Raw genomic sequence first — 24,542 nt, 5'->3', positions numbered from 1 at the left:
GTAATACATCTCAACTAACCAATATAGTAGAATATTGTATATTCTATTGGTGTTTATGATGAATATTGTATGCTTCGTGTACAAAAGGTTGGCTAAACAATATTTTGTTTTCATGTGTAGTATTTGTAATAGAGGAAATGTAATGCTTCAAGTGCGATTTTGTTTTAATGAATGTTTCAATAAAGATGTACAAAGAAATTGTGAAAACTAACAAACTAACAGTATTTATAAATTGGGTTGCTAGTCACCCCTGTGTTTAGCCTGTCAGGCAGTTTCTTCCTCCCAAACTGGGTAAAAAGTCCCACTATGGTACTATTAACGGAACAAACACAAATACTAACTATTGTCAAATGCATACATTTAACCACTTATACCTTTAAAAAAATGTGTTAGTAAAGACAGCTGTGGTTCAGTCATAGACGTTATGGGTTAAGTCAAAGAATTTCTAATATAGACCGGCTTTAATACCTAACTATAAATACCTAACTCAAACTCCATCTTATGTGTATTTAGTGGAAACTTAATTTAGACAGTTCACGTATTGCTACAGCAGGGGGCAGTATGCGCTCCACAGGTTGGTTTGTGATCCGTCAGAGAGCAAGAAGAAGAAGAAGAAGAAGAAGAAGAAGAAGAAGAAGAAGAGAAGAAGAATAAAAGAAGAAGAAGAAGAAGAAAACGTAAACAGTACCAAAGCCGGTCTACTACTATTAGAAATTCTTTGACAGTACACATGGTGGCTCTCTTTAGCATGACAAGCGCAAAGTTACTATTTGGTTTACTGCCCCTCCGCGCACCCAGCTGTAACGTTAGGACGTTAGGACACAGCTGTAACGTTAGGACGTTAGGACACAGCTGTAACGTTAGGACGTTAGGACACAGCTGTAACGTTAGGACAGCAGCAGCAACAAGCTGCACGCTGCTTCACACACTCAGCAGCGGCCAAACACACCGGCCGAGAGTTGCGGCTCCCGCACACTCTAGGGCGTTTGCACTCTCCGCATGCAGGTGGAAGAACACAGATGACTTCAGCAGTGGTCAGCACGAGGAGGAAGATGATGATGAAGATTTCATTGGTGACAGCGAGGTGGAGGAGCTGTTCCAGCTGCAGGTTCCTGCAGGCCTCGGAGAGGGTCAGCAGAGAGTGTTCATCGTTCACCCTGATGTCAAGTGGGGAAGCAGGAAACAGCACCTGACAACCGGTGTGTGTGTGTGTGTGTGTGTGTGTGTGTGTGTGTGTGTGTGTGTGTGTGTGTGTGTGTGTGTGTGTGTGTGTGTGTGTGTGTGTGTGTGTGTGTGTGTGTGTGTGTGTGTGTGTGTGTGTGTGTGTGTGTGTGTGTGTGTTAAAAACTGTCCTGTCCCGAGGAGTGTCCCGGGACAGTCAGACACTGTCCTGTGACTTTTTCTGCCACTGCTGCTGGAGAATCCCTCACTTTACTGCTCTGTGTGCAGCTGAGCTGATGATGGCTGAGGCCGTGGGGCTTGTGAACACTTTGGACAACTGGAGAGTTGTGGACAAGATCATCCTGTCCACCAAAACACCAGAGAAGAAGAGGATATTTGGCAAAGGCAACTTCCAGTCTCTGACAGGTATTGTCTCCATTATGTGTCCAGTTGTGCGTCTGTGCAGTGAGTGTGTTTTAATACGACTCTGTGCTTCTTTTACCCCTTCAGAGAAAATCAGGCAAACAGCAGGGATCAGTGCAGTGTTTGTGAATGTGGAGCGTCTGTCTCCTTTGTCTGAGGTAAGTTTATTTGAAAAATCACTCTCTGGCTGGCAGCATACAGGAAGGGTTTACACACTGACAGCCATGTTTTCCTCCACACAGAGGGAGTTTGAGGAGGCCTGGGGGGTTAAAGTCTTTGACAGATACTCAGTGGTGCTCCACATCTTCCGTTGCAACGCCAGGACGAAAGAGGCCAAGTTACAGATTTCTCTGGCAGAGATCCCCTTGTTAAGGTAACTTTGCCTGCTCAAAATTTCCCAGCATTGACATGTTTTTTCTCTCCAATTTATGTTTTTCCCATCACGCATTGGGATTTTAAAATGTCTTCATCTGATGGTGGCAGATCTCGTCTGAAAAATGAAATGGCAAACTTGGATCAGCAGGGTGGAGGGTCGAGATACATCGGAGGTTCAGGTAACATCCTGAGCGATTTAAACAACAGCATACACGTGTATGTATGGATGTATGAATGTATGGATGTTAAGTATTGCTTCAGCTTGGTGATTGGTGCCTCCAGGTGAGACCCTGATAGAGGTGCAGCAGAGACTGCTGAAGGAGCGGGAGATGAAGATTCGCTCAGCGCTGGAAAAACTGCGGAGAAAGAGGCACCTGCTGCGATCCCAGCGGAAACACAAGGAGTTCCCCATCGTCTCTGTGTTAGGATACACAAACTGTGGTGAGAGACCGGGAACAGCGCTAGAACATTTTTTTAACTCATGTTTTATTAAAACATCACAAAACCAAACCTACACCGTCATTTTGCCATATTCACGTGCTTTTCCTTTCAACAGTACTTATGACATGTTCTTCAGCTGCAACAATAATTGCATTTTTGCAGATACATCTTACAAAACCAATCTAGAAATTCCTGCCATGAAATCATACTAATAAAAAAAAATGACTTGGCCATGATCATATTAGATTAAAATATAATATGCGCTCTACCATAATATTACCATTGCAGTAGCAGAGGCATTACAGGCATCCACCTCTTTAAGAATGTTGGCTTCTGCAGCCATAAGGCATATGTGATTCTTTTTTCCAGTTGGTACAGCTTTGAACATTGTTTTGATAATGCTCAGCATGTTCAGCAGTTTGTGAGGATGTTGGCCACACTTTGGTTTAGTTTCTCTCCATCATCTGTCCAGGAAAAACCACCCTGATCAAAGCACTGACCGGTGACAGTGGACTTCAACCCAGAAACCAGCTGTTTGCTACGCTGGATGTCACCGTCCACGCCGGCCAGTTGCCCAGTCACATGACTGTTCTGTACGTGGACACCATCGGCTTCCTGTCCCAGCTGCCCCACCAGCTCATCGACTCCTTCTCTGCCACGCTGGAAGATATTAAACACTCTGTGTGTACATGTACCTGGTGGTCACGTCGAGGGTGTTTGTGATGAAATGCAGAGCCAAAGTTTTCAGTGCGACTGGTTTTAGAAGAGAGTAAGAGTTGTTGACTCGTCTTTCCCGCCCTTCCAGGACCTGTTGGTTCACGTCCGAGACATTAGCCATCCAGAGACGGTGAATCAGAAGGTAAACGTACTGAGTGTACTGAAGAACATGCAAATCCCCGACCGGCTGATGAGCTCCATGATAGAAGTCCACAATAAAATTGACCTCATTGACAAGTAAGCGAAAACAAAAATCCACAAACTGATTCTAAGACTTTCAAAGATCTTTTAGAATGCAAAATAAGACCAAGTTTATCCTTAAAGGTCCCATATTGTAAAAAGTGAGGTTTCCATTTCTTTTTAGATCAAAAAGCAGGTCGAGGTGCTATATAAATAATGTGAAAGTATCAAAACGCTCAATCCACCGATGTACACAGCACATATTCAGAAACTGGGCCTTTAAAACGTGCCGTTAGAACTTCCGTATGGTTGTGATGTCACAACTACACTATATATAGGTAGAATGTGCCAAATACAGGTATATTCAGACAGACTGTCTGAGAAAAATTATGTTTTTGAACATTAAAAGCATGTAAGCATGTTCGAGTAGAAAGCCAAACCGGAAAATCTGCATAATATTGTACCTTTTTTAAGGGGATGACCAGCAGATCTCCACAGTAGATTCCATGACAGGTTGAATGTTTCCTTGCATCACAGAACCACAAAATGTATCTTACACAACTGAATTTAAGACATAAATTACCATATTTATCTGTACTCAAAACTATATAAGACATTACTTTTAAATGACTAAATTGCAGACATAATTAATTGTCATCTTTTCCAGGACACACTGCATCCATATGGATATTATTATGAGTAATATCATTTGTTGACCTTCTTTGTGTGTGCTGTGTGAATTTGGTCGAGCCAGTACTTGGTTAAGTATTTTCTGTCCCTCCTCAGCTACCAGTGTCCAGAGCCCAACACACTGGCCATATCTGCGTTGGAGCAGCGAGGCCTGGATGAGCTGAGGAAAGCAGTGGAAGCAGAGATTGTAAACTCGACAGGAAAACACATTTTAGACCTCACAGTTGACCTCAGCACGCCTCAGTTAAGGTGAGAGCTGTTTTTCTCACTGTGTTTTTATTTTTGAGAATAAGAGAGCATCCGCAGTTAATGCACGTCTTTGTCCACAGTTGGCTGTACAAGGAAGCCACTGTTCAGGACGTGCAGGTGAATGCAGATGAAGGCTCGGCTGTCGTCAAGGTGATCATCAGCGCCGCTGCCTACGGACGCTACAACAAAGTGTTCAGGCCCGGAGCAAAGTAGAGAGTCTTTCTTGCATCCTGCATGACAGCAGCTCCGAGGAAATGACTGCTCCACGTGGCCTGCAAACTTCTTTTTAAAGAAAGAAAAAGACTACGTATTGTACAGTATATTTAAATATTTGACAATCATTTTATAAAAGACGCTGTCGACATTCTTGTGGAACATATTTGTTAAAGGAGCTCAGTCTGAAACTGTTAGCTGCTGAGGTATTTAACCCAGAGGGACGTGGCTGACGCGCCGCCTAATGTTTACATGCTGTGTAGCGTTCAAGTTACTTTAACCCTCGTTGTCTTCCCGTCGACCGTGCAACTTTTAGTTTTTCTGGGTCAAAAACGTTTTGGTTATCTTTTTCAAAACTTTTGTTGCTTATCTTTTTCAAAACTTTTGTTGCTTTTCCCCCAATATTTTTGCCAATTTTTTCTGCGCCTTTTGTGGTTTTTGTGAGTTTTTTTTTACCCCCAGTTTTTGCGGACATTTTAGTCACCTTTTTAAACATTCTTTCATAATTTTTCTTTTGGAATGCCATAAAATTGAATAAAGCGTCCAAATTTAAAGAAGGGCTGATCATTTATTTTACTTGTGAATAGCGTGTGGAACAATCCACGTTATTTTTCAGAAAATTTGGTTGAAAGAAACCCACTTTTCTGATAGTTTTTCTTTTTTTTTTTATAAATGGGTCAAATTTGACCCGAGGACAACACAAGGGTTATAGCAACAATAACAAAACGTTTATTTGGTTTATCGTGCAGCATGAAAATGTCCATTCTTTCAGTTTTCAGCATTAAATCCATAAACCATAAGACAGCATTTTGAACAAAGGTTTTGGCGCAAATGCGCTCCAGCATCGCAGCGTTGAGTGTCACAGCACTTTAAAAACCATTTGCCCTTTCTGGACAAACACCTGCCGACAACAATTTGGAGCTTACCTTTATAACCTTTATACCACAGCAACACCCAACGTACAGTACATACAAGAATCAACAGCCAAAGTCTGAACACTTGAAACAACGTACAGTATTTGGCTGCTACAATATTGCACATGAGAGCTGTAGATTTGACACGTACAGAATGTTTTTTGGTGAATGTAACTTACAGAAACTCAGATTGTAAAATACAGATTTGGTTCTAAACATTTATTTCAGTTAGAGGTCTTAATGATACGGAAGAGGGCCACGTGAAAACATACATTTTTCATCTGGGGCCCTACTCCTCTTCCGTATAACGACGACAAAAGTGCATGGAAATAGAAGTATCAAAAAGAGGAAATGAGGTATACAATAGCTCTTTCAGAAAAAGTTCCCGCTTTTGTTTGTTCTATCTCGCATTCTTCCGCAGAAGTTTTTTGTTCAGTGCAATGACCAGAGTGCAGAGCGGAAGTGGACCCACAAAGTCTCCTGCGATGATGTTGAGGCTCTTGGGGTCCGACCCAGGCGCCTGGTCCTCCAGCCATTTCCTCAAACACTCCCAGTTACTGAAGGTCAGCGTCCGCAGGGATTGCTTCGGGTTCTCGGTGATGTAATATCTATCAGCTGTTAGGTTCAGGCCAGAGACGAAGAAGCCCTCTGGGAAAACAAGTTACTATGAGTTAATGGAATCACACAGTATGCTGTAATGTTACACTCTACTGGAGCGGCAACTAACGATTATTTTCATCGGAGATTAATCTGTGGATTATTTTCTTGATTAATCGATTAGTTGTTGGTTAGTCTATAAAATGGAGAAAAATGTGGATCTGTGTTTCCCAAAGCCCACGAAGATGTCCTCAAATGTCTTATGTCCACAACTCAGATATTTAGTTTACTGTCACAGAGAGAAGACACTAGAACATATTCACATTTAACAAGCTGGAATCAGAGAATTTTTCCTTTTTTTTTTTTTTTTAAAATGACTCCAACTGATTATCAAAATAGTTGTGATTAATTTAATAGTTGACAATTAATCAAATAATTGATTAATCTGTGCAGCTCTACACTCTGATCACTCTACAAACCAAAATCTGACCAAGAAGAAATAGTTTGTTTCTTATACAGGCAACTTATCAGGTAGTTCTAAAGAACTGATCAAAACAAACCAACCGGGCGCCCTGGTAGCTCACCTGGTAGAGTGTGCACCCCATGTGTACTTAGGGGAATTCCACCTGTGGCCCTTTGCTGAATGTCTTTGCCCCTCTCTTTCCCCCCTTTCCGGTCTACAACTGTCCTATCAATTAAAGGCCATAAATCCCCAAAACATAATCCTTAAAAAAAAAAATCAAACAAACTAAGAAGCGAGCAACAGTGTTAAAACAATAGTATTAGTATAATACAATTCTTATAACAAGAAAAGCATAAAAAGCCAACAATTTTAATGACAATGACTTTGGGTAGGAAAAATAAATGGGGGGGTTTTAGTCTCTACTGGTCTTAACCCTTGTGTTGTCCTCTGGTCAAATTTGATTTGTTTTCAAAGTTTTTTATATCAGAAATATGACTTTCTTAACATCCAAATTGCCCCAAAATAACTAGGATGCATGCATGTACGTTGTATGGAACCCAGACAACATATACATCCATGCATCCATGTTGTTTTATTTAATTTCACAGCATTTAAAAAAAAATGTTAAATGGTTTCAAAACAGCATCCTGACCAAACGGACATAAACCAGTCTGTGATTCATGCAACATCCTCTGATCTTAACTATTCTTATTTTTTTAATTCAGAATTTCTGCTTTTTTTTCAAACTCAAAAATTAGGTATGATGTCATTTTAATTAGGTTTATTTACCATGACTTAAAAAAAAAGCGTTGAAAAGCGGGACAAAAATGTTTTAAAAAAGTTCAAAAAGCAACAAAACATCAGAAAATGTTCCAAAAAAAGTGCATTTTTCAATTCTGACCCAGAATGACAAGTCCATGGCCGACGACGAAGACAACACAAGGGTTAAGCTTGCCGCTGTACTCCGAGTCAGTGTGAGTTACCCTCACCTGGACGTCCCAGGTCTTTGTTCCAGTCCAGGTAACTGATCACTCCTTGTGCTGTGTGCTGGTTGGCCCACCAGTAAGGGATGGCAGGCCACAGCTCCTGATGTCTCGCTGCACTCTGGGAGTCGTAGGACAGGATGACCTGGTAACCAGATGCCCACAGGCTGCGCAGGGTCAGGACGGATTCCTGTGGAGGACAGGGGAGCTTGTTTAAGACAGAGTGTTGTTTTTATACCGTGAATCAGCTGGTCGTGGAGAACGCTAACCTTCTGCGGGCAGAGCTTTGAGCCAAACAGCTTCTTCAGGGAGAAAATAAACAATTGATGGAGTTTGTCCTCTATTCCCTCAAAATGGCTGCAAGCAAGAATAACAATCTCCTTTGGGTGAGAATCCAGCCAGGTGGCCACAGACGCCAGGGTTTCCTGTAAAGGGAGGACATTTATAGAAACATACTATAAAGGCCCAAAGAGTTGGAAGTTAATTACAGTAACTCACATTACTGTAATTAAGTAGTTTTCTTTTTTATATTTACTTTTTAAAAATAGTTTTTTAAAATCTGTAATTTTACTTTTACTTTAAATATGTTTTGTTTGAAGTATTGTACTTTGCTATACTTTAAGTCCCATCCGTTACGGAGTTGTGAAAAAAAGTAAATAAAAAAGGTCTCTAAGGTTGTTTTGTATCTGTCAGCAAACTAAACCGAAAGTCTATCAAATCTCCAAATAAGATATTAATTAAGAATAAATATTTAAAAAAAGTATGTCTCCCCCTGCTGTTAAAAAGTAACTAAGTAACTTTTACACTGAGTTCATATTAATTGAGTTAGTTTTTCACTTTTACTTGAGTAGCTTTTTTTATACTTTCACTTGTAGAAAAAGTTCATCGAAGTAATAGTACTTTTACTTAAGTAGAATATGGTTGTACTCTTTGTACCTCAGCTGAGACTTACCAGTATGATGACTGTACTCACCACAACGGTTAGATGTGTGTATATGACGTGTGTGAAGTACAGGTAGCTGGAGGAGTCGTCGGGTTTGTGTGCAACGCGGAGATCGAAGAAGCGAATCCCCATCGAAAGTTGCTCCTCGATGCTTTTGTCCTTGGGAGGAAGAGCAATTTATAAAAACATACTTCTAGGATTGTGTCTTACACCACAGCAATACCTTCTGAGTCCCATAGGGGTCCTTCCACCCACTCTGACACAGTCCCCTATCACTACACTGTACATACCTGTGTTGTAGCCCATCTAAAGATGGCAGGTCTGGTAAAGCAGGAGAAAAGTCTATCCAGGAGCCGGAAAAAGTCGGATTCAGACGGGACCAAGGGGGAGTTTATGTCCAGACAGTAACTCATGGCATCATGGCTCCCTGGACAAACAGGTGGGAATACAAAAAAGAAATAAAGCTTTACAAGTTCTTCAACTGTGAAGTGGGAAAGACTGGTTTGGCTTCTGGTAGGCCTACTATACCCCTAACCACTAGACTCAGACGCAAAACACACATTCATTAACATCTAAAATAATTTGTGATTGTTTTAATTTGTGTGTGTGTGTGTGTGTGTGTGTGTGTGTGTGTGTGTGTGTGTGTGTTATAGAATAGGCCTGTAGATGTATATAGAAAGGGTTAATATAGATATAGAATAGATAATGTGTTCTCAGACTTCCTGAACAAATAAAGCTTAGCCAATTAACTAAACCAATACAGGTGATCATAAAATAATAAGATGGACAAGGCAAAAAATGAAATAAAAACAAAAGAATAATAATAATTAAAGATTGTATTTAGTTTACTGTCATAGGAATAGCAGCAATATTCACGTTTAGACCGGAAGCAGTGCATTTAGGCTAGATGGCATTTTTATGTATAGAAATGACTTGATTTATTAATTGATGATCAGAATAGTTGATCCCGGAGTAGTTGGCTATTCTGCACTGGTAAGTTACATTATCACAAGTTAGGGTGAAAACAGCGAGAGAGAAAGTGAGTGTTCCATTTACCGGGTATGGCCAAGTTAGTGAGAGGGACGTCCCACAGCTCCGCGGGTAGAGCTGACATCCAGTCCTGGCAGCCGAGATCCATGTCGCACGGTCGGTCACACGCCTGCAGGAGACTCGCTCACTAAAACCAGCTGCGAACTTTAGATGCGAAACCCCTTTTAAAGTTAGTCATCATGTGCTCGATCCTGTCCTCTTCCTTTATCTAATTCCTTTCGACCGCAGGAGGAGGAGGAGGGGATCAGGGGGAGGAAGAGGGTGAAACTTGGATTTCCTGATTCTTCTGTGTTGATTGAACGCGACACCGTGTCACAAGTGTAGCACTTCAAGCTATGTTCCGCTGTTTAGGGACACTTCAGGAACATCAGACCACTTGTTTTTGTTTTTTTATGCATACGTGCGTGTCTCTAAACACAATACATCAGAGCACCCGCAGCGTCGTTGCTGTGACGTTAGAAAAGGGGGCGGAGCAAATATCAAACAGGAAGTTGAGCTGATGTACTCTATGGATCTACTCTGTACTCTATGTCAATGGATGTACTGTCTATGGATGTACCTAGACAGTATTGTCGGTACCATAGCATAGACAGTATGAGTTGTCATGAATTATCATGAATTGTCATGAATTTCTTTTTGCATTGATGATCTGATATTTTCTTTCCCCCCCACCCCGTGTCAAATTGTAAATGTAAATTAAACCATCAAGAAGATGTAACAATGATTGAGTTATTTTTGTGTCATACCAAATATTTAGCCCACTTGGGATAACAAGACACTGTATTTAATCAAAACAAAAACATATATTCTGGTTACATATTCAAATCTAAAAGCAGAGCCTCAATCATAACAGCGTGTGCACATATACATAATAATACAAATTTTAACATACTGTATGTTTATGGGTGAAATATCCCATGGTTGGTTCTCAATCAAAAATAATCTTCAGTTAACATATGGCTTATTTTCTACTGTTGTAATGTGATTTTATTTATCTTAGAAAATCAGCAATGGGTTCCATAATGTGTAAAGGAAAGATGAACCTTCAGTCGTTTTATTGTCATTTGACAGCAGACGTCCAATGACAATTATATATAATATAATACTATATATAATAACACTACCTTTTCCACTTCAATTGACGTTTTCTAGCAGATACAGACATATTTTTTCACTGGTGTTTTAAAGGTGAGATTTGTCCTGTGTTAGGATAGTGAGCATAGTGACTGTGCCATCACATATCCTCCACACACAAGATGAGCTCTTTCCTCCAGACAGCACACAGTCCCTCACAGTAAACTCAACTGTTTAAAAACTAATTTGTTCCTTCTTCTGTCAAACGTTTAAATAACGCTGCCCTAGGCTGTAGTTTCATGGTGTTTTACTATGGGCTGAGGGAAATATGTGTTACATGCAATATGTTTTTAGGATGTGTGCAATACTTTATGTGCAATTTATTGTTGTGACATGTACAGATAGTACTGTATTGTTTGTTCATATGTTATTGTTTTTTTGTAAATGTCAAGGCATTTATTTACCTGTGCAGCTTTTAAGTCCAAAACTAATTTCCCTAAGGGGACAATAAAGTACATCGTATCGTGTTCTATTGTGTTTCAAAGGAGCAAATGAGTCATGATGTGATGTGTTGATGTGAAGTTTATTTACGCATCCCTCCATCATAAAAAGACAAGCTTTTCTACGTCTAACTCATCAACATATCATTCATGCAGCAGCCACTAAGAAGAAGGACAAAGAACAACACAGAGTCCCTGATTAAAGTTAGGGCAATAATAAAAAACATAACCCTGTACATTCAAAACCACATCTGAGCTCTCTAACTGTCTGGATGTAGTATTGGAGAGACATGGAGGCTAGACAGTGTTACTGGAACAATGATTGACTTTTCAGTGATTGATTATAATTAGTGATTACTTCAATTGATACTTTTCCAAATAAGTGCTGATGAGAGAATTCTTCTGAGAACATATGTGGGCCACTGAGAGCTCTTGTTACTCTGTGGCTCAGACCTGGTTTCATTCTTAGGGTGGCTTTACATTATAGAGTGGCTATTTACATTGACCTGTGGGGGAAACAGAAACGGAGCATTTTAAAGTATTAGACAAACGGTATGACAGGAAACACTGATCAATGGGACAAATTAAACCGTTTGGAGTTTTTATTAATCCATTTAGTTGGAGTTATTATTTTTTTTTTTATATATGTATTTTTCAAACTATGCCAATAATAAAAAATCATTCAATTTGTCAGTTTACACATCTTTACATTAACTAGAGTCTCTTTATTAAAAGAGACCTATTATTAAAAATTAAACAGTAAAAATGTCAATGAATGGTTAACTTGAATAGGATTGGTTGACATTTAAAGCCCATTAGTAAGAACATTCCTTACACTGATACACAGCTTTTTCCTGATATTTTGTTATGTTATGTTATGTTGTTTTGTGGCTTTAAACTCATCTGTATACCAGAGCTTTAAATTAATTATTTGCCTGTTTTTCACCTTCGTTGGAAAAGGATTGCACTGAACTGATCCCAGTACTGCAGAGTTTCAGAAGGATGATGTAACACAAACTATTGTGATTGAATGCCAAAGCATTGAAAAGGAACACGTAGCCTACTGCAACACAAAAGCTTTTTTCCCCCCACTGTGGCCCTTTACTTTGGACTCCATAGTTTGACATTCGCTACACGCTCACTTCTTTTGTGTAAATGAACAAATGCCTTGGTGAGTAGACTGCAGCACAGGCATCTCGGAAGGAAACATTTTCTCACTGATTGGTGCATCTGAGCGGTCGGGGAATAAAGTGAGGCGATTTGCTTAAAAATGCTCCTGTTTATTGGAAAAGCTCATCTCCACAGGCACAGCGGTGCAGCATTATTTTAAAACAAGGCCGAACCTGTTGGCTCAAGTCAATTATAAGTAAAACAAGGCTGGGTTCATGCAAATAAGATTTCCATGCATTTTGCATAAGTTTCATGTTTTCTCTACATTCTCTATGGATAAATACACGTATTGTAGGTGGAGGTTACAGTTTAGCTGTTTCTTAAACTTGCTGCCCACACGTCACAATTAAAAAAAGTTCTTCACCTACATTACAGTCATATGTGTTCATTGAATACATTGTTTGTGCTTACTCATCTAAAATGTCTACAAGGTGAGATTAGTTGTATCATTATTGCTCTGGTCACTACAACATAAAACTGGCCACCTTTGTTGAGTCGTGAAAACTGCTCCAGTACATTGCATAAATAGTGAACTAAATGTAAACAAACTAGTGCGGGAGCTTTAAAGGGTAATTTCTGTATTTTTCAACCTGGACCATATTTGTGTCTAACTGACTAGTCTCGCATCGCCAGACCTTCCTTCACAGCGCTGTGGGAGAGGGTCTGACTAGTCTACACAGCATTCCGGGATGGGAGAAAAACGTGCTCTGGTTTATTGGCATTTCTTTAAATCAATCACAACCGTCTTGCATGGAGCTGCTGCCAAATAGTCTCAGGAAGGAACTTGTTTTGGTGGAACATGTGTACGTTCAAAGGTAGTTGTAGTTGTGCAACAGAAAACTCAGATTGGACAGATAGTCTAGCTAGCTGTCTGGATTTACCCTGCAGAAATCTGAGGAGCAGTTAACCATAGTCCTCACAAATCCACCAACACAAAGGAAGCCCAAAGCAACGGACATCCGTTAAATGAGCGAAATCCGGTGGAATTTCCGTTGGCAACAAAGTAATCCCGGAAGTGGAACGTCGTGGATATAGACTACTAACTGACTAATGTGAACAAAAATCTTTGAAGTTGGTCCAGTATTGCGCGAGAATGCTGTAACCGGCAGCCACAAACCAGGCTGCAATGTAACCCTACAGGACAAATGGACAATGTTTCCGTCAGTTTCTGTCGACTAAAAGTTTTGGCCACTGACAGGCTCAGATTATTAAGTGTCTGACAACATTATGAAAAGGCTCCCAATAGAGGTCGCCCTTTTTGTTTAACCAGAAACAGCTCCATTAAATTAAGAAATACTTTAAAGCTATAGTGCACAACTATTTTATATTAAAGAACGTCCGTTACATTCAAGCAATTGCCAAACGAGTTGCTACAAAGCTAATTAAGACTCATTAGCTCCACAAAAGCCTCTGTATTTCTCAGTATGGCTATGTTTAGAAAATGGTTTCGTCCGGCGACTTTTGCGCGCAGAAGCTTGAGTGATACGTTTTACGTCGCTGCTACGCAGCGTTCAGCTTTGAAAACAAAGAGGACATCAAAATTACAAGATAATTACCTCTTCTGAAGAGTCCATCATGTTTCTTTAATCCTCCGTATCCTCCTTAATTTGACGGTTAAATGCAACCATCAGCTGCGTGGAGGAGGGGTGGCTTGCGTCATGTGGATGCTCCGACAGTGCTGTTGTCATTACTTAGAATTAGTGAACTGCAGGTGCACAATTGCCCGATAACTTAAATTGCAGCTTGTTTCGCCGCAGCCAAATGCAGCGGTCTCGCTTAATACTGGACCAATGTCAAAGATTGTTGTTCCCATCAGTCACTTCGACACAAAAACATAAGAAAATAGTGTCCAGGTTGAAAAAACCCCGAAGTTACCCTTCAAGACTGAAATATACATTTCACTGCCTTCAAATAAGTGCATTTATATTCAAAGGAATAATTCAAGTACTTTTTTTCTGTCACTCTTAACAAAACAAGCTCATGTGTATTTCATGCTGTGGTTCACTTTTTTTTTTTGAGAATAACTCAAATTGGTGAGAAGTCATGAGGACCATTTAAGTAGTTTCTCATTCAGTGTAACGACAGTCGGAACAAACTGGCTCTCCGCAATAAAGTCCCCAGCAATGATGTTGAGAGAGCCGACTTTGGAGCCGGGAGTCTGCTCCTTAACCCAGCTGAGCAGTGTCGGGTACGTGGACATCACCAAGTCCTTCAGGGACTCTGTCGGGTGTGTGCAGATGTATTTCAGGTCCTCGGTCAGATTCATTCCCGTGACGAAAAAACCTCCTAAAACACAAAATACACACATTCAATTTTACGAGTGGTGTCGGCCAAATACAGCCTTAATTCAAAAGAAATGAATCATCAATTACATTCCCAGGTTGTGGTTAGATTACCTGGTCTGCCGTGTTGTTTCCGGTGTTCAAAGTCTTCGATCAGAGCCTCAGCTTTGCATTTATTGGCCCACCAGTAAGGAATATGTGGCCACAGGTCGCTGTGGCAGCTGGCGATATTGTGTTCATAGGACACCATCACTTGGTAGCCTAAAGCCCACAGGTTTCGAAGAGTTAACACTTCCTGAAATCAGCAGAATATAACAGGCTTTGTTTCATTTTCTGTCAAGTATTGTTTTATGTTATTTAAAACATCACATTGGCATTATTTTATATCTTTCTTCCTTTAAAAAAGGAGGCTACACAACATACTGTTGAGAGAGGCTCTGTTCCAAGGCTGAATTTGTTGTTATTAGCATAGATACAAATCAATGGGAATTGATAGTGTCATCATGAAACTTAAAGATAAGGTAATCCATCCATCCATCCATCTTCGTCTGCTTATCCGGTATCGGGTCGCGGGGGGAGCAGATCCAGCAGAGGACCCCAAACTTCCCTTTCCTGAGCCACATTAAGCAGCTCCGACTGGGAGATCCCGAGGCGTTCCCAGGTCAGGTTGGAGATATAATCCCTCCACCTAGTCCTGGGTCTTCCCCGAGGCCTCCTCCCAACTGGATGTGCCTGGAACACCTCCCTAGGGAGGTGCCCAGGGGGCATCCTTACCAGATGCCCGAACCACCTCAACTGGCTCCTTTCGACCACGAAGGAGCAGCGGCTCTACTCCGAGCTCCTCACGGATGACTGAGCTTCTCACCCTATCTCTAAGGGAGATGCCAGCCACCCTCCTGAGGAAACCCATTTCGGCCGCTTGTACCCTGGATCTCGTTCTTTCGGCCATGACCCAGCCTTCATGACCATAGGTGAGGGTAGGAACGAAAACTGACCGGTAGATCGAGAGCGTTGCCTTCTGGCTCAGCTCTCTTTTCGTCACAACGGTGCGATAAATTGAATGTAATACTGCACCCGCTGCGCCGATTCTCCGACCAATCTCCCGCTCCATTGTCCCCTCACTCGCGAACAAAACCCCAAGGTACTTGAACTCCTTCACTTGGGGAAAGGACTCATTCCCTACCTGGAGTAGGCACTCCATCGGTTTCCTGCTGAGAACCATGGCCTCAGATTTAGAGGTGCTGATCCTCATCCCAACTGCTTCACACTCGGCTGCGAACCGATCTAGTGAGTGCTGAAGGTCACAGGCCGATGATGCCATCAGGACCACATCATCTGCAAAGAGCAGCGATGAGATCCCCAGCCCACCGAACTGCAACCCCTCTCCACCCCGACTACGCCTTGATATCCTGTCCATAAATGTTAGAAACAGGATTGGTGACAAAGCGCAGCCCTGGCGGAGGCCAACCCTCACCTGAAACGAGTCCGACTTACTGCCGAGAACCCGGACACAGCTCTCGCTTTGGTTGTACAGAGATTGGATGGCCCTGAGTAGAGACCCCCTCACCCCATACTCCCGCAGCACCTCCCACAGTATCTCCCGGGGGACATTTCTGGACGGATCTCATCAATCCCTGGGGCTTTGCCACTGTGGAGTTGTTTGACTACATCAGTGACCTCCGCCTGGGAAATTGACAATGATCCCCCATCATCCTCCAGCTCTGCCTCTAACATAGAGGTTGTATTAGTCGGATTCAGGAGTTCCTCAAAGTGCTCCTTCCACCGCCCTATTACCTCCTCAGTTGAGGTCAACAGTGTCCCTTCCTTACTGTACACAGCTTGGATGGTTCCCTGCTTTCCCCTCCTGAGGTGGCGAACAGTTTTCCAGAAGCACCTTGGTGCCGACCGAAAGTCCTTCTCCATGTCTTCTCCAAACTTCTCCCACACCCGCTGCTTTGCCTCTTTCACGGCAGACGCTGCAGCCCTTGAGCCCTTGGTACCCTGCAACCGCCTCCGGAGTCCTCCGGGATAACATATCCCGGAAAGACTCCTTCTTCAGTCGGACGGCTTCCCTGACCACCGGTGTCCACCACGGTGTTCGTGGGTTACTGCCCCTTGAGGCACCTAAGACCCTAAGACCACAGCTCCTCGCCGCAGCTTCAGCAAGGGAAACTTTGAACATTGTCCACTCGGGTTCAATGCCCCGAGCCTCCACAGGGATGCCGCTCCGCCGGAGGTGTGAGTTGAAAGTCTGTCGGACAGGGGCCTCCTCCAGACGTTCCCAATTTACCCGCACTACCCGTTTGGGCTTACCAGGTCTGTCCAGAGTCTTCCCCCACCCCCTGACCCAACTCACCACCAGATGGTGATCAGCTGACAGCTCCGCCCCTCTCTTCACCCGAGTGTCCAAAACACACGGCCTCAGATCAGATGAAACGATTATAAAATCGATCATTGACCTTCGGCCTAGGGTGCTCTGGTACCAGGTACACTTATGAGCATCCCTATGTTCGAACATGGTGTTTGTTATAGACAATCCATGACTTGCACAGAAGTCCAACAACAAACAACCACTCTGGTTTAGATCAGGGAGGCCGTTCCTCCCAATCACGCCTCTCCATGTGTCTCCATCATTGCCCACGTGTGCGTTGAAGTCCCCCAGCAGAACAATGGAGTCCGAAAGGCCAAATACTCCGAACTCCTGTTTGGTGCATATGCATAAACAACAGTCAGAGTTTTCCCCCCCACAACCCGCAGGCGTAGGGAGGCGACCCTCTCGTCCACCGGGGTAAACTCCAACGCAGCGGCGCTCAGCCGGGGGCTTGTGAGTATCCCCACACCCGCCCGGCGCCTCACACCCTGGGCAACTCCAGAGAAGAAAAGAGTCCAACCCCTATCCAGGAGTACGGTTCCAGAACCGAGACTGTGTGTAGAAGTAAGCCCCACCAGATCTAACCGGTAGCGCTCCACCTCCCGCACCAGTTCCGGCTCCTTCCCCAACAGAGAGGTGACGTTCCACGTCCCCAGAGCCAGCGTCTGCTGCCCGGGTCTGGTCCGTCGAGGCCCCTGACCTTCACTGCCACCCGTGTGACAACGCACCCGAGATAAGGTAATTGTTAACCGATTTCATGCTGTGAAGTGAAATATTAACTTTAGCCACATAATGTTAGCAGTACTTCGTTAGCATCATTTTGCTAGCCTTAAATTGGTTTCTCATGAGCACAAGATACTTTTACGTGCTCACAAGGAAAGTATCTTGTGTTCATCAGAAAGTATCTTGTGCTCACAAGAAGAAAAACAATCCCCATGTCCCTTTAGGGGGTCTGTAGCTCCCCGACATGAAAGCCCTGTGTTTTATGACCATCCATCCATCCTGACCTCCTCCCTACGCAGTCCACAGCATTCTCATACAGCAGCAGTCCATGTGGTGCATACAGCAATTAATACGTGGAATACGTACGAATTACAGTGCATTAATTTTCGTAGCTATATGTACGAATGGTTCATGAGAATAGCCTGAATGGTGTGACTCACTGATGTGTTTTTAATAGTTTTTGGACAAGGAAGGAATGAGATATATCAAGATTTAGCTACACAGAAAATTCTACTTCACTTCACTCTAGTGGGATCAATTCACTGTTTTTTGGGGGTTTTTTTCATTCACTGACAATAGGAAACATGTAGATTATGGCCAGTCTCATTATTTAAGCCTTAATTCAAAGCTAGAGGAGAAGTTGTACCGTTTTGGGACAGAGTTTGGAGGTGAATATGTTGCGTATGGTGGTGAGCAGCAGTGTGTGGAGCTCCTGGCTCAGGCCGAGGAAGTGGCTGAAGGAGAGGATGACCACCTCTTTGGGATGAGCATCCAGCCACTCTCGTATCTCCATTAGAACAGTCTGCGAGGAAAAACACAAGTTAGTCTGCTTCTACTGCCAGACTTGATAATGTAATGCACAATTTACAGCCATATTGTACTGTAAAAGCCAAATGCACACGTGGAACTTGTAACATTGCCAGGTTCAGTTATCTGCTAGGGCTGGATTTTTGCTAATTACCACATGACTCCAACATGATGGATAACAACCTGCAAGATCTGTTCTGGATAGATAAGTTCTTTTTTTGCCTCTTACCACCTGATGAAACAGTGAGTGAAGAGCGTTTTGACTGATCTTCATCAAGACTATTTAAATGCTTGTTCTGCAGCTCAGTACCACAGAAATGTCATTAAAACTGTTTGCAGCTCCTGTTGCCACATGAATATTGCCAGAAAATGTATGAGTTACGGTGCATGTGAGAAAGAAGGGGGCTAAACGTGTTACTTAAAAAAAGAGAAATAACACCCACTTCCTCTTTTGAGCGAGGAAATGTTGAATCATAAGCAATAAAAAGCCTTCGTTGGACCACTGGTTTATGTTGGCAAATTTTACATAAAAATGATGTGTTCCCACTACAATAACCTTAAAAAAAATGTCAGAGGGATTTCAGAGTGATTTATTTGGACAGTGATGACAAAACCAATCTAATTAAAGTCTTAAAAAAGCAGAGACGAGAGGATTTAGTATCTCACTGCAGCAATGATTGTTTGCTGAGCACGACTGTACTCTTGTCCTTTATGGTTATCTTTATGGTCATTATTGTGGATGCACATGGCTTTCACAGGAGCATAAATGTCACCGTGGCAACATCCTGGTGGACATAATGTGTGTGTGCAGGCATGACTTCACCTCCACAGTGAGCGTGGTGTAGACACCGTGGTAGAAGTACAGATCAGTGGAGCTGTCATTGGGCCTGTGTGCAATTCTCAAGTCACAGTATCTGACCCCACAGTCCAGCTGTTGCTTTATAGTGTACTCCTGCAAGACACGGGGTGCACAATCCGTTACATGAACTCCAGCTTAAAACCTTTTCTTTATTTTATTAACAATGAACAGGGCCACGCGGAATCTGCGGACGCAGAATTCCCCAGAATTTTCTGCAGAATTTTCTACAGAACTTTCTGCTGAATTTTCTGCAGAATTTTCTGCAGAATTTTCTGCAGACTTTTCTGCAGACTTTTCCTCAGATTTCAAATTCAGCAGATTTTCATTCTGGATCACAGTTGAAAACTGTAAAAGAAATCTGCAGATTCCGTTTGGGTCTGACAATGAGTAATATTGCATTTATTACTGTGATCTATTACCTGGGTTATCGCCCACTTGTAAACAAAGGGGCGAATAAGAGGCTTCATGTATTTGTCCAGCTTTTGAAGCATGTCTGGCTGTGTGAGGTCCACAGGGGATCGGTCATTCATATCCAGACAGTAGGTTATTGCATTGTGGCTGCCTAATGGGGAAGAGATAATACACATAATAGTCACTAGACATTTGATTGCTTCATGTAATAGCTATGGTGGCCCTGAGAGCTCAAATTACTGCAACTAAGGAAAATACATGCAAATAGACAAAAGACAAGCAAATTAAGAAAACATCTTTGTCACTGTATAGGATACTCTTACAATTTGTTAAGAGTTATTAAAGGGTTGAGGGTACACTGAAACCACTCACACACGTTTCTACTAATAAGGTTCAGTCTGGATCAATGGAAGTAGATTTCCAGGATGATTGCCTGGAAAAGCCACGTGCTTGATGTCCCTCATCTTCCGCTCTCTGGGTGTTACCGTTCTCAAACACTGTAGCTAGCAAGCCACATGCTGAAAATGGCAAATTTTGGAGAAAATTTGGATCGTGCAACAAGGCAGGTCTCTTGGTTCTTTCGGGGAATGATTGTAATGATTTACAAAGAATATGTTTACAGCATTACCTCTCTACCTGGGACGTGTTGGGACCGATAGAGGATTGCTGTGGACCAAGTAGCCACACCGTGATACACTGGTAAGAGATAATGAGGTTTAACCATGTATCAGCTAATTTAAATAACTCATGTTACTGTATTTTGTGAGCAGTTACTTAATTTAATATTGTATGTGGCGTTTTCTTTTGCGGGGTGCTAATGTTCCACCAAAACAAGTTCCTTCCTGAGACTACTTAGCAGAGCCACCGTTGCTGCGTCCTGCCCAAGACCATTGTGCAGACCTTACTCCACAGCGCGTAATACGAGACTAACATTCAACCAACAACCACTTCACCAAACACTAGTGTGCTGTAATGTGGCAGCCTACCCGGGATGGCCAGCTGGTACAGGGGGGTGTCCCACAGAGCGCATGGCAGGTGAGACATCCAGCTCTCCATGGGCAGCTCTCCCAGGCTCAGCTCACTCACCCCGGACACCACCACGGAGGACATACCGAGCCCCAGCGTCTGCACGAACACACATTTAATGAGTGAGATTATTAAATGCGGTTTCCCGTTGTATTACATCAGCAGCTATAGGGGGTTAATTATGATGAATATCACATAGAAAACTTGTGTATCGTGTTCAGTAGCACGCACAGTAATGTGAGTCCTGTGTATGTCACTTACTTGATCAAACTGCTGCTGCTGCTTTCTTCCTTCCTTCCACCCGCCAAACCAGCTGAACCAGCCGAACCAGCCGAACCAAACGCGATGACTCCAACTAAAGGCGCGTGCCAGAAGAAGTCCATCCCAAAGCGTTATAACATGTCATGGCTACACATCAAACATGTATGATGTGGTCCGGAGATAAAGCGTGGCCGTGTGTCCCTCCCCAGTCTGGTTACCCTTTACACCTGCATAGCCCGGGATGACAGGGACAGTGGGCACGGCGCATTTTAGCTTCAATTATCGATTATCCATGACGATCGAATATCCTATCTAGTATGATCTGCTGGCTGCTTCAGCGGCATCAAGATCGAGTGAGGTCCTCGGTGCGCCGGCCGGGTGTTTGTCAGTCTCTGGGGGTGCAGCAGCAGAGTGCGCGCGGAGAGGGCGGCACCGCGCCTGCTGACAGATCAGCAGATCGCAGAGCGGCTCTCCTCTTAAAGAGCCCACTGAAATGTCACAGAGATACAGAGAGAGAGAGAGAGAGAGAGAGAGAGAGAGAGAGAAAGAGAGAGAAAGAGAGAGGGGGGGGCAGAAGAGTGATGATGCTTGCCGCTCTCTGTGACTGGAAACTCCCAAACACACTGCAGCCCTGGCCGAGTTGTGATGTCTCAGCAGGTGCTTCCCATCAGCTGTTGCTGGAAAACACCTGGTGAGACTGGGTAGCTCACCTGGTAGAGCTTGTACAGAGGCTCGGTCCTCGCCGCAGCGGTCGTGGGTTCAATTCCGACCTGTGACCCTTTGCTGCATGTCTTTCCCCTTTCAAGTCCAAGCTGTCCTCTCAAATCTTTAAAAAACAGAAACATTTGGTGAGATACAGGTACAACATGCTCCAGCATCTGTTTGGCATTTAGCTAAAAAAAGAAATAAATAGATATTCATGGCATCAGTTTGAGTTACAGATGTGTAGCAGAGCTGTAGGGGGTTACATGGCCTTTCTCATCAATAGTTTGCAAAGCAGATTTTTTTTTTTTAGATTTTAAATTGTGTAATGTTTACATCCATGTTTGCTAACATCAGTGGCGGTCCATGTCCGCCTATTCAAATTCTAAAAGTTGAGTGTATAAGTGTAAAACTCAAATTGTTGTGGGGTTGATACAATATGTTACTTGCTACACAGATTTTGTGGAAAATCTAACAATTTTGGTCAGAAATCTCTCCAAGATACCACATTATGACTCCATAAAACATTCATGCTGTGACTTTTGATATTTGAAGATTTCTTCAAGAATTGCATTTTTTTTGGCAATTGGCAAGGACTTCTGTTCTGGAAAAAGCTGAGAAACCCCCATATTGTCAATATACCAAGGGAAGCCATACATCTTCTGAATGTCCTAGGTCTTTAGTTTGTGGTTGTAACGTTTCCATGAGACTGTGAGTATATGAAATGTCAGAATAGATCATTTTATACAGTGAGGTCAAGTTTTAAAAGGAATGGTCTCACTACAGTGAAATGGCTACTTTTGGGACTATATTATCACACATAAATACAATTGGTCTCATTGAATCCACAAGAGTCTCAGATTTCAAATCAATGTATGCAATTCCAAGACTGTTTATGGACCCCATTAGCAGAAATATTCAAATACACCATTTTAAAATAGATTAAAGTAACACATTTATACTGCATGAGAAAAGCTGCATGGTTATTGCCCAAACTGCATAGAATTAGCATAACGTGGGTATATCTGTAAAGGAGAGACTCAAAACCGTTTTCAGAGGTCAAGGTACCTATTTGAAAAAGGCCATGCTAGGTTTTCTCCTGCCAGAATTAGGCCCATCATTGGAGCATTATTTAACCCTCTCCCTGACACGCTAGCATGTAATGGTTGGTACCAATGGATGTAGTTTCATATGATACCAATATCTTCACTATAGTTTTAAAATGGTACCCACTACAGCCTCTTAGAGACAGTCTAATTAGGGGTCTAGAGGGCACCGGCCCCCTTTTGTCCCCCTTTAGAACCGCCATTGGCTAGCATATGGTTTTTTCTTCTTTGCCTTTGTTGGCACATGGCTACGTTTCATCGCCATCACTGCAACGGCCACATGCTTCGTTCAAGAGTGTCATTACATGGATGCAGGCTAAAAAAAACCAACAGGGATCCACATGTAAAAACACTGCTCTATAGCGCTACAAGTGGTCAAAGGCAGCACATGGACCCTTTAAAATATACATTTCTGCTACACAGATTCAGATTTTCTTATGCTTCTCTAATGTTTGCTTTTTTTGTGTGCAATTTTGGATGTCAAATGTCTTCAAGTGAAAATATGTCAAATATGCCACAGTGTCAGCTGTCTTTTATCTCCTCGAATTTACCCAAAACGTTGTAAACAAGTAATGATTTTGGAACACTCACCTTTGTACTGAAATAGGCTTCCCAAGAGGTGATTGATTAAGTTGTCTGTTTGTTTGTGATTATCTGGATGGTCAGGTCTTTCTCAGCTTCTTCAGCAGGTCAATAAACCCTGAAACAGCACTAACCAGTGTTGTGAAACTGGATCACACTAAACCAGAGCTTTCCCTGCTCTCTCTCTCTCTCTCAGTCATCAGTGAAAACACAGGTTTAATCAAACAGTAATTATGACTGCATTATTATATAATAGAGCCATCATTCATTATCATGTTATCAATGACGGGTTTTTTCCTATTATGAAAAGGCAACATGTCTGCTGTGAAAAAGCCTATACACATGCACTAAATACAGCCTCCCTGCTCCACTTTAAAACACACTGTGTGCGGTGCCCTGAGTTAATAAGTGTGTCTATGCTGCCATCTAGCTTCCCTGCCAAATAACTGATGAGGTACATACAATGGTAAACCATGGTACTATTGTATCCTACAGTTTTATTTATTTTACGAGTAGTCAGCCATTCATTCTTTCTTCCCTCCCTCCCAATTATACTTATCTTATCAAAATAAACTCAAAACATTTACATGGCAAACCTTTGACTAAGTTGTCATCTAAAATGTACAGTTCCATATTGTAAGGTCTTGTAATAGTGCCTATTATCTACACAGTTATTAATACTTATTTTAAAAATGTACTTTCCCAATGGACATACATTTTGATTTGTCATAGTAGGAAAAACACAGCTGAACTTGATAACCTTAACGATGGCTCAGTTCCATCAAGTGTCCCAGTAAGCTATTTCAGTGAGTCAGCATGCACAATACCAGGGTCTCTCCTAAGTGGAATGCAGCCATCATTAATGGTTTTGAATACACCTGTGCTTTTCCTACTATGACATGTCAACATGTCTGCTGTGAAAAAGGTATATATAACGTGAAAATGCTTATGTACTTTCTTTCTTTGTGATTAGTCCTTTTTGACCAGTTTAAAGAGTAACCAGCTTTTCATGATATCACTTCTGGTTCTTTCTTTCTTTGCATGTGTTACAAATAAGCCTCCCGATGTATTTCATCTGCTTTTTCTTACCTCATTTGAAAAAGCTTGGCCTTGTTCTGAGGATTTGCACAAATTGGCCATCTCTTCACGTAACGATTATTGCAGGAAATTAAAAACATATTTGGGGGGCAACTTTCCAATAAACATCAAGGCATTTACAACATTTTGTTACTTTAAAAAATAGTAATTAGTGTATAAAGTTGCTGTTTT

The 24,542-nt window shown here is 42.3% G+C and overlaps 3 protein-coding genes across 5 annotated transcripts; 1 reads left to right on the top strand and 2 right to left on the bottom strand.

Annotated features, from left to right (window-relative positions):
• Positions 1–630: 630 nt before the first annotated feature.
• On the top strand, positions 631–4,602 carry gtpbp6 (GTP binding protein 6 (putative)). The gene is made up of 10 exons (XM_028587797.1): positions 631–1,199; positions 1,450–1,587; positions 1,672–1,742; positions 1,827–1,957; positions 2,068–2,138; positions 2,242–2,400; positions 2,873–3,081; positions 3,206–3,354; positions 4,084–4,236; positions 4,317–4,602. Exons 1-10 carry the CDS (start codon positions 731–733, stop codon positions 4,447–4,449), a joined length of 1,683 nt encoding a protein of 560 aa, XP_028443598.1. The 5' UTR covers positions 631–730; the 3' UTR covers positions 4,450–4,602.
• A 553-nt stretch (positions 4,603–5,155) lies between these two features.
• Positions 5,156–9,847, bottom strand: plcxd1.2 (phospholipase C, X domain containing 1, tandem duplicate 2). Of its 2 annotated transcripts, none has more exons than XM_028587798.1 (6): positions 9,406–9,847; positions 8,640–8,776; positions 8,359–8,508; positions 7,676–7,831; positions 7,413–7,596; positions 5,156–6,011 (listed from the first exon to the last, which is right to left on the bottom strand). In XM_028587798.1, exons 1-6 carry the CDS (start codon positions 9,485–9,487, stop codon positions 5,764–5,766), a joined length of 957 nt encoding a protein of 318 aa, XP_028443599.1. In that variant the 5' UTR covers positions 9,488–9,847; the 3' UTR covers positions 5,156–5,763. The 2 variants fall into 2 exon arrangements, with proteins under 2 accessions (XP_028443599.1, XP_028443600.1); XM_028587799.1 differs by having other exon boundaries at positions 8,380–8,508.
• A 1,249-nt stretch (positions 9,848–11,096) lies between these two features.
• plcxd1.1 (phosphatidylinositol-specific phospholipase C, X domain containing 1, tandem duplicate 1) lies at positions 11,097–21,343 on the bottom strand. Of its 2 annotated transcripts, XR_003693385.1 has the most exons (8): positions 20,884–21,343; positions 20,583–20,721; positions 19,605–19,747; positions 19,150–19,278; positions 18,166–18,321; positions 14,540–14,720; positions 13,700–14,429; positions 11,097–11,479 (listed from the first exon to the last, which is right to left on the bottom strand). XR_003693385.1 is itself a non-coding variant. In XM_028587772.1 (7 exons), exons 2-7 carry the CDS (start codon positions 20,704–20,706, stop codon positions 14,185–14,187), a joined length of 978 nt encoding a protein of 325 aa, XP_028443573.1. In that variant the 5' UTR covers positions 20,707–20,721; positions 20,884–21,343; the 3' UTR covers positions 13,544–14,184. The 2 variants fall into 2 exon arrangements, 1 of the variants encoding a protein (XP_028443573.1); XM_028587772.1 differs by lacking the exon at positions 11,097–11,479 and having other exon boundaries at positions 13,544–14,429.
• Between the last annotated feature and the right edge of the window lie 3,199 nt (positions 21,344–24,542).

This window comes from Perca flavescens, chromosome 9 (genome assembly GCF_004354835.1).
Source record: "Perca flavescens isolate YP-PL-M2 chromosome 9, PFLA_1.0, whole genome shotgun sequence".
Classification (NCBI taxonomy): domain Eukaryota; kingdom Metazoa; phylum Chordata; class Actinopteri; order Perciformes; family Percidae; genus Perca; species Perca flavescens.
The sequence above is the reverse complement of the archived record's forward strand: the minus strand, read 5'-3'. Positions and strand labels throughout refer to the sequence as shown.

Excerpts from the sequence above, each read along its gene's own strand:
- plcxd1.2 (XM_028587798.1), bottom strand. The coding sequence starts at position 9,487 with ATGGATCTCGGCTGCCAGGACTGGATGTCAGCTCTACCCGCGGAGCTG. Across the intron at positions 8,777-9,405 it reads CACTAACTTGGCCATACCCG|GGAGCCATGATGCCATGAGT; the intron begins GTAAATGGAACA and ends CTGTTTGTCCAG. Across the intron at positions 7,597-7,675 it reads CAAAGCTCTGCCCGCAGAAG|GAATCCGTCCTGACCCTGCG; the intron begins GTTAGCGTTCTC and ends TGTCCTCCACAG.
- plcxd1.1 (XM_028587772.1), bottom strand. The coding sequence starts at position 20,706 with ATGTCCTCCGTGGTGGTGTCCGGGGTGAGTGAGCTGAGCCTGGGAGAG. Across the intron at positions 19,279-19,604 it reads ACAAGTGGGCGATAACCCAG|GAGTACACTATAAAGCAACA; the intron begins GTAATAGATCAC and ends CGTGTCTTGCAG. Across the intron at positions 14,430-14,539 it reads GAAACAACACGGCAGACCAG|GAGGTTTTTTCGTCACGGGA; the intron begins GTAATCTAACCA and ends TTTGTGTTTTAG.
- gtpbp6 (XM_028587797.1), top strand. The coding sequence starts at position 731 with ATGGTGGCTCTCTTTAGCATGACAAGCGCAAAGTTACTATTTGGTTTA. Across the intron at positions 1,588-1,671 it reads CAACTTCCAGTCTCTGACAG|AGAAAATCAGGCAAACAGCA; the intron begins GTATTGTCTCCA and ends TTACCCCTTCAG. Across the intron at positions 3,355-4,083 it reads AAAATTGACCTCATTGACAA|CTACCAGTGTCCAGAGCCCA; the intron begins GTAAGCGAAAAC and ends GTCCCTCCTCAG.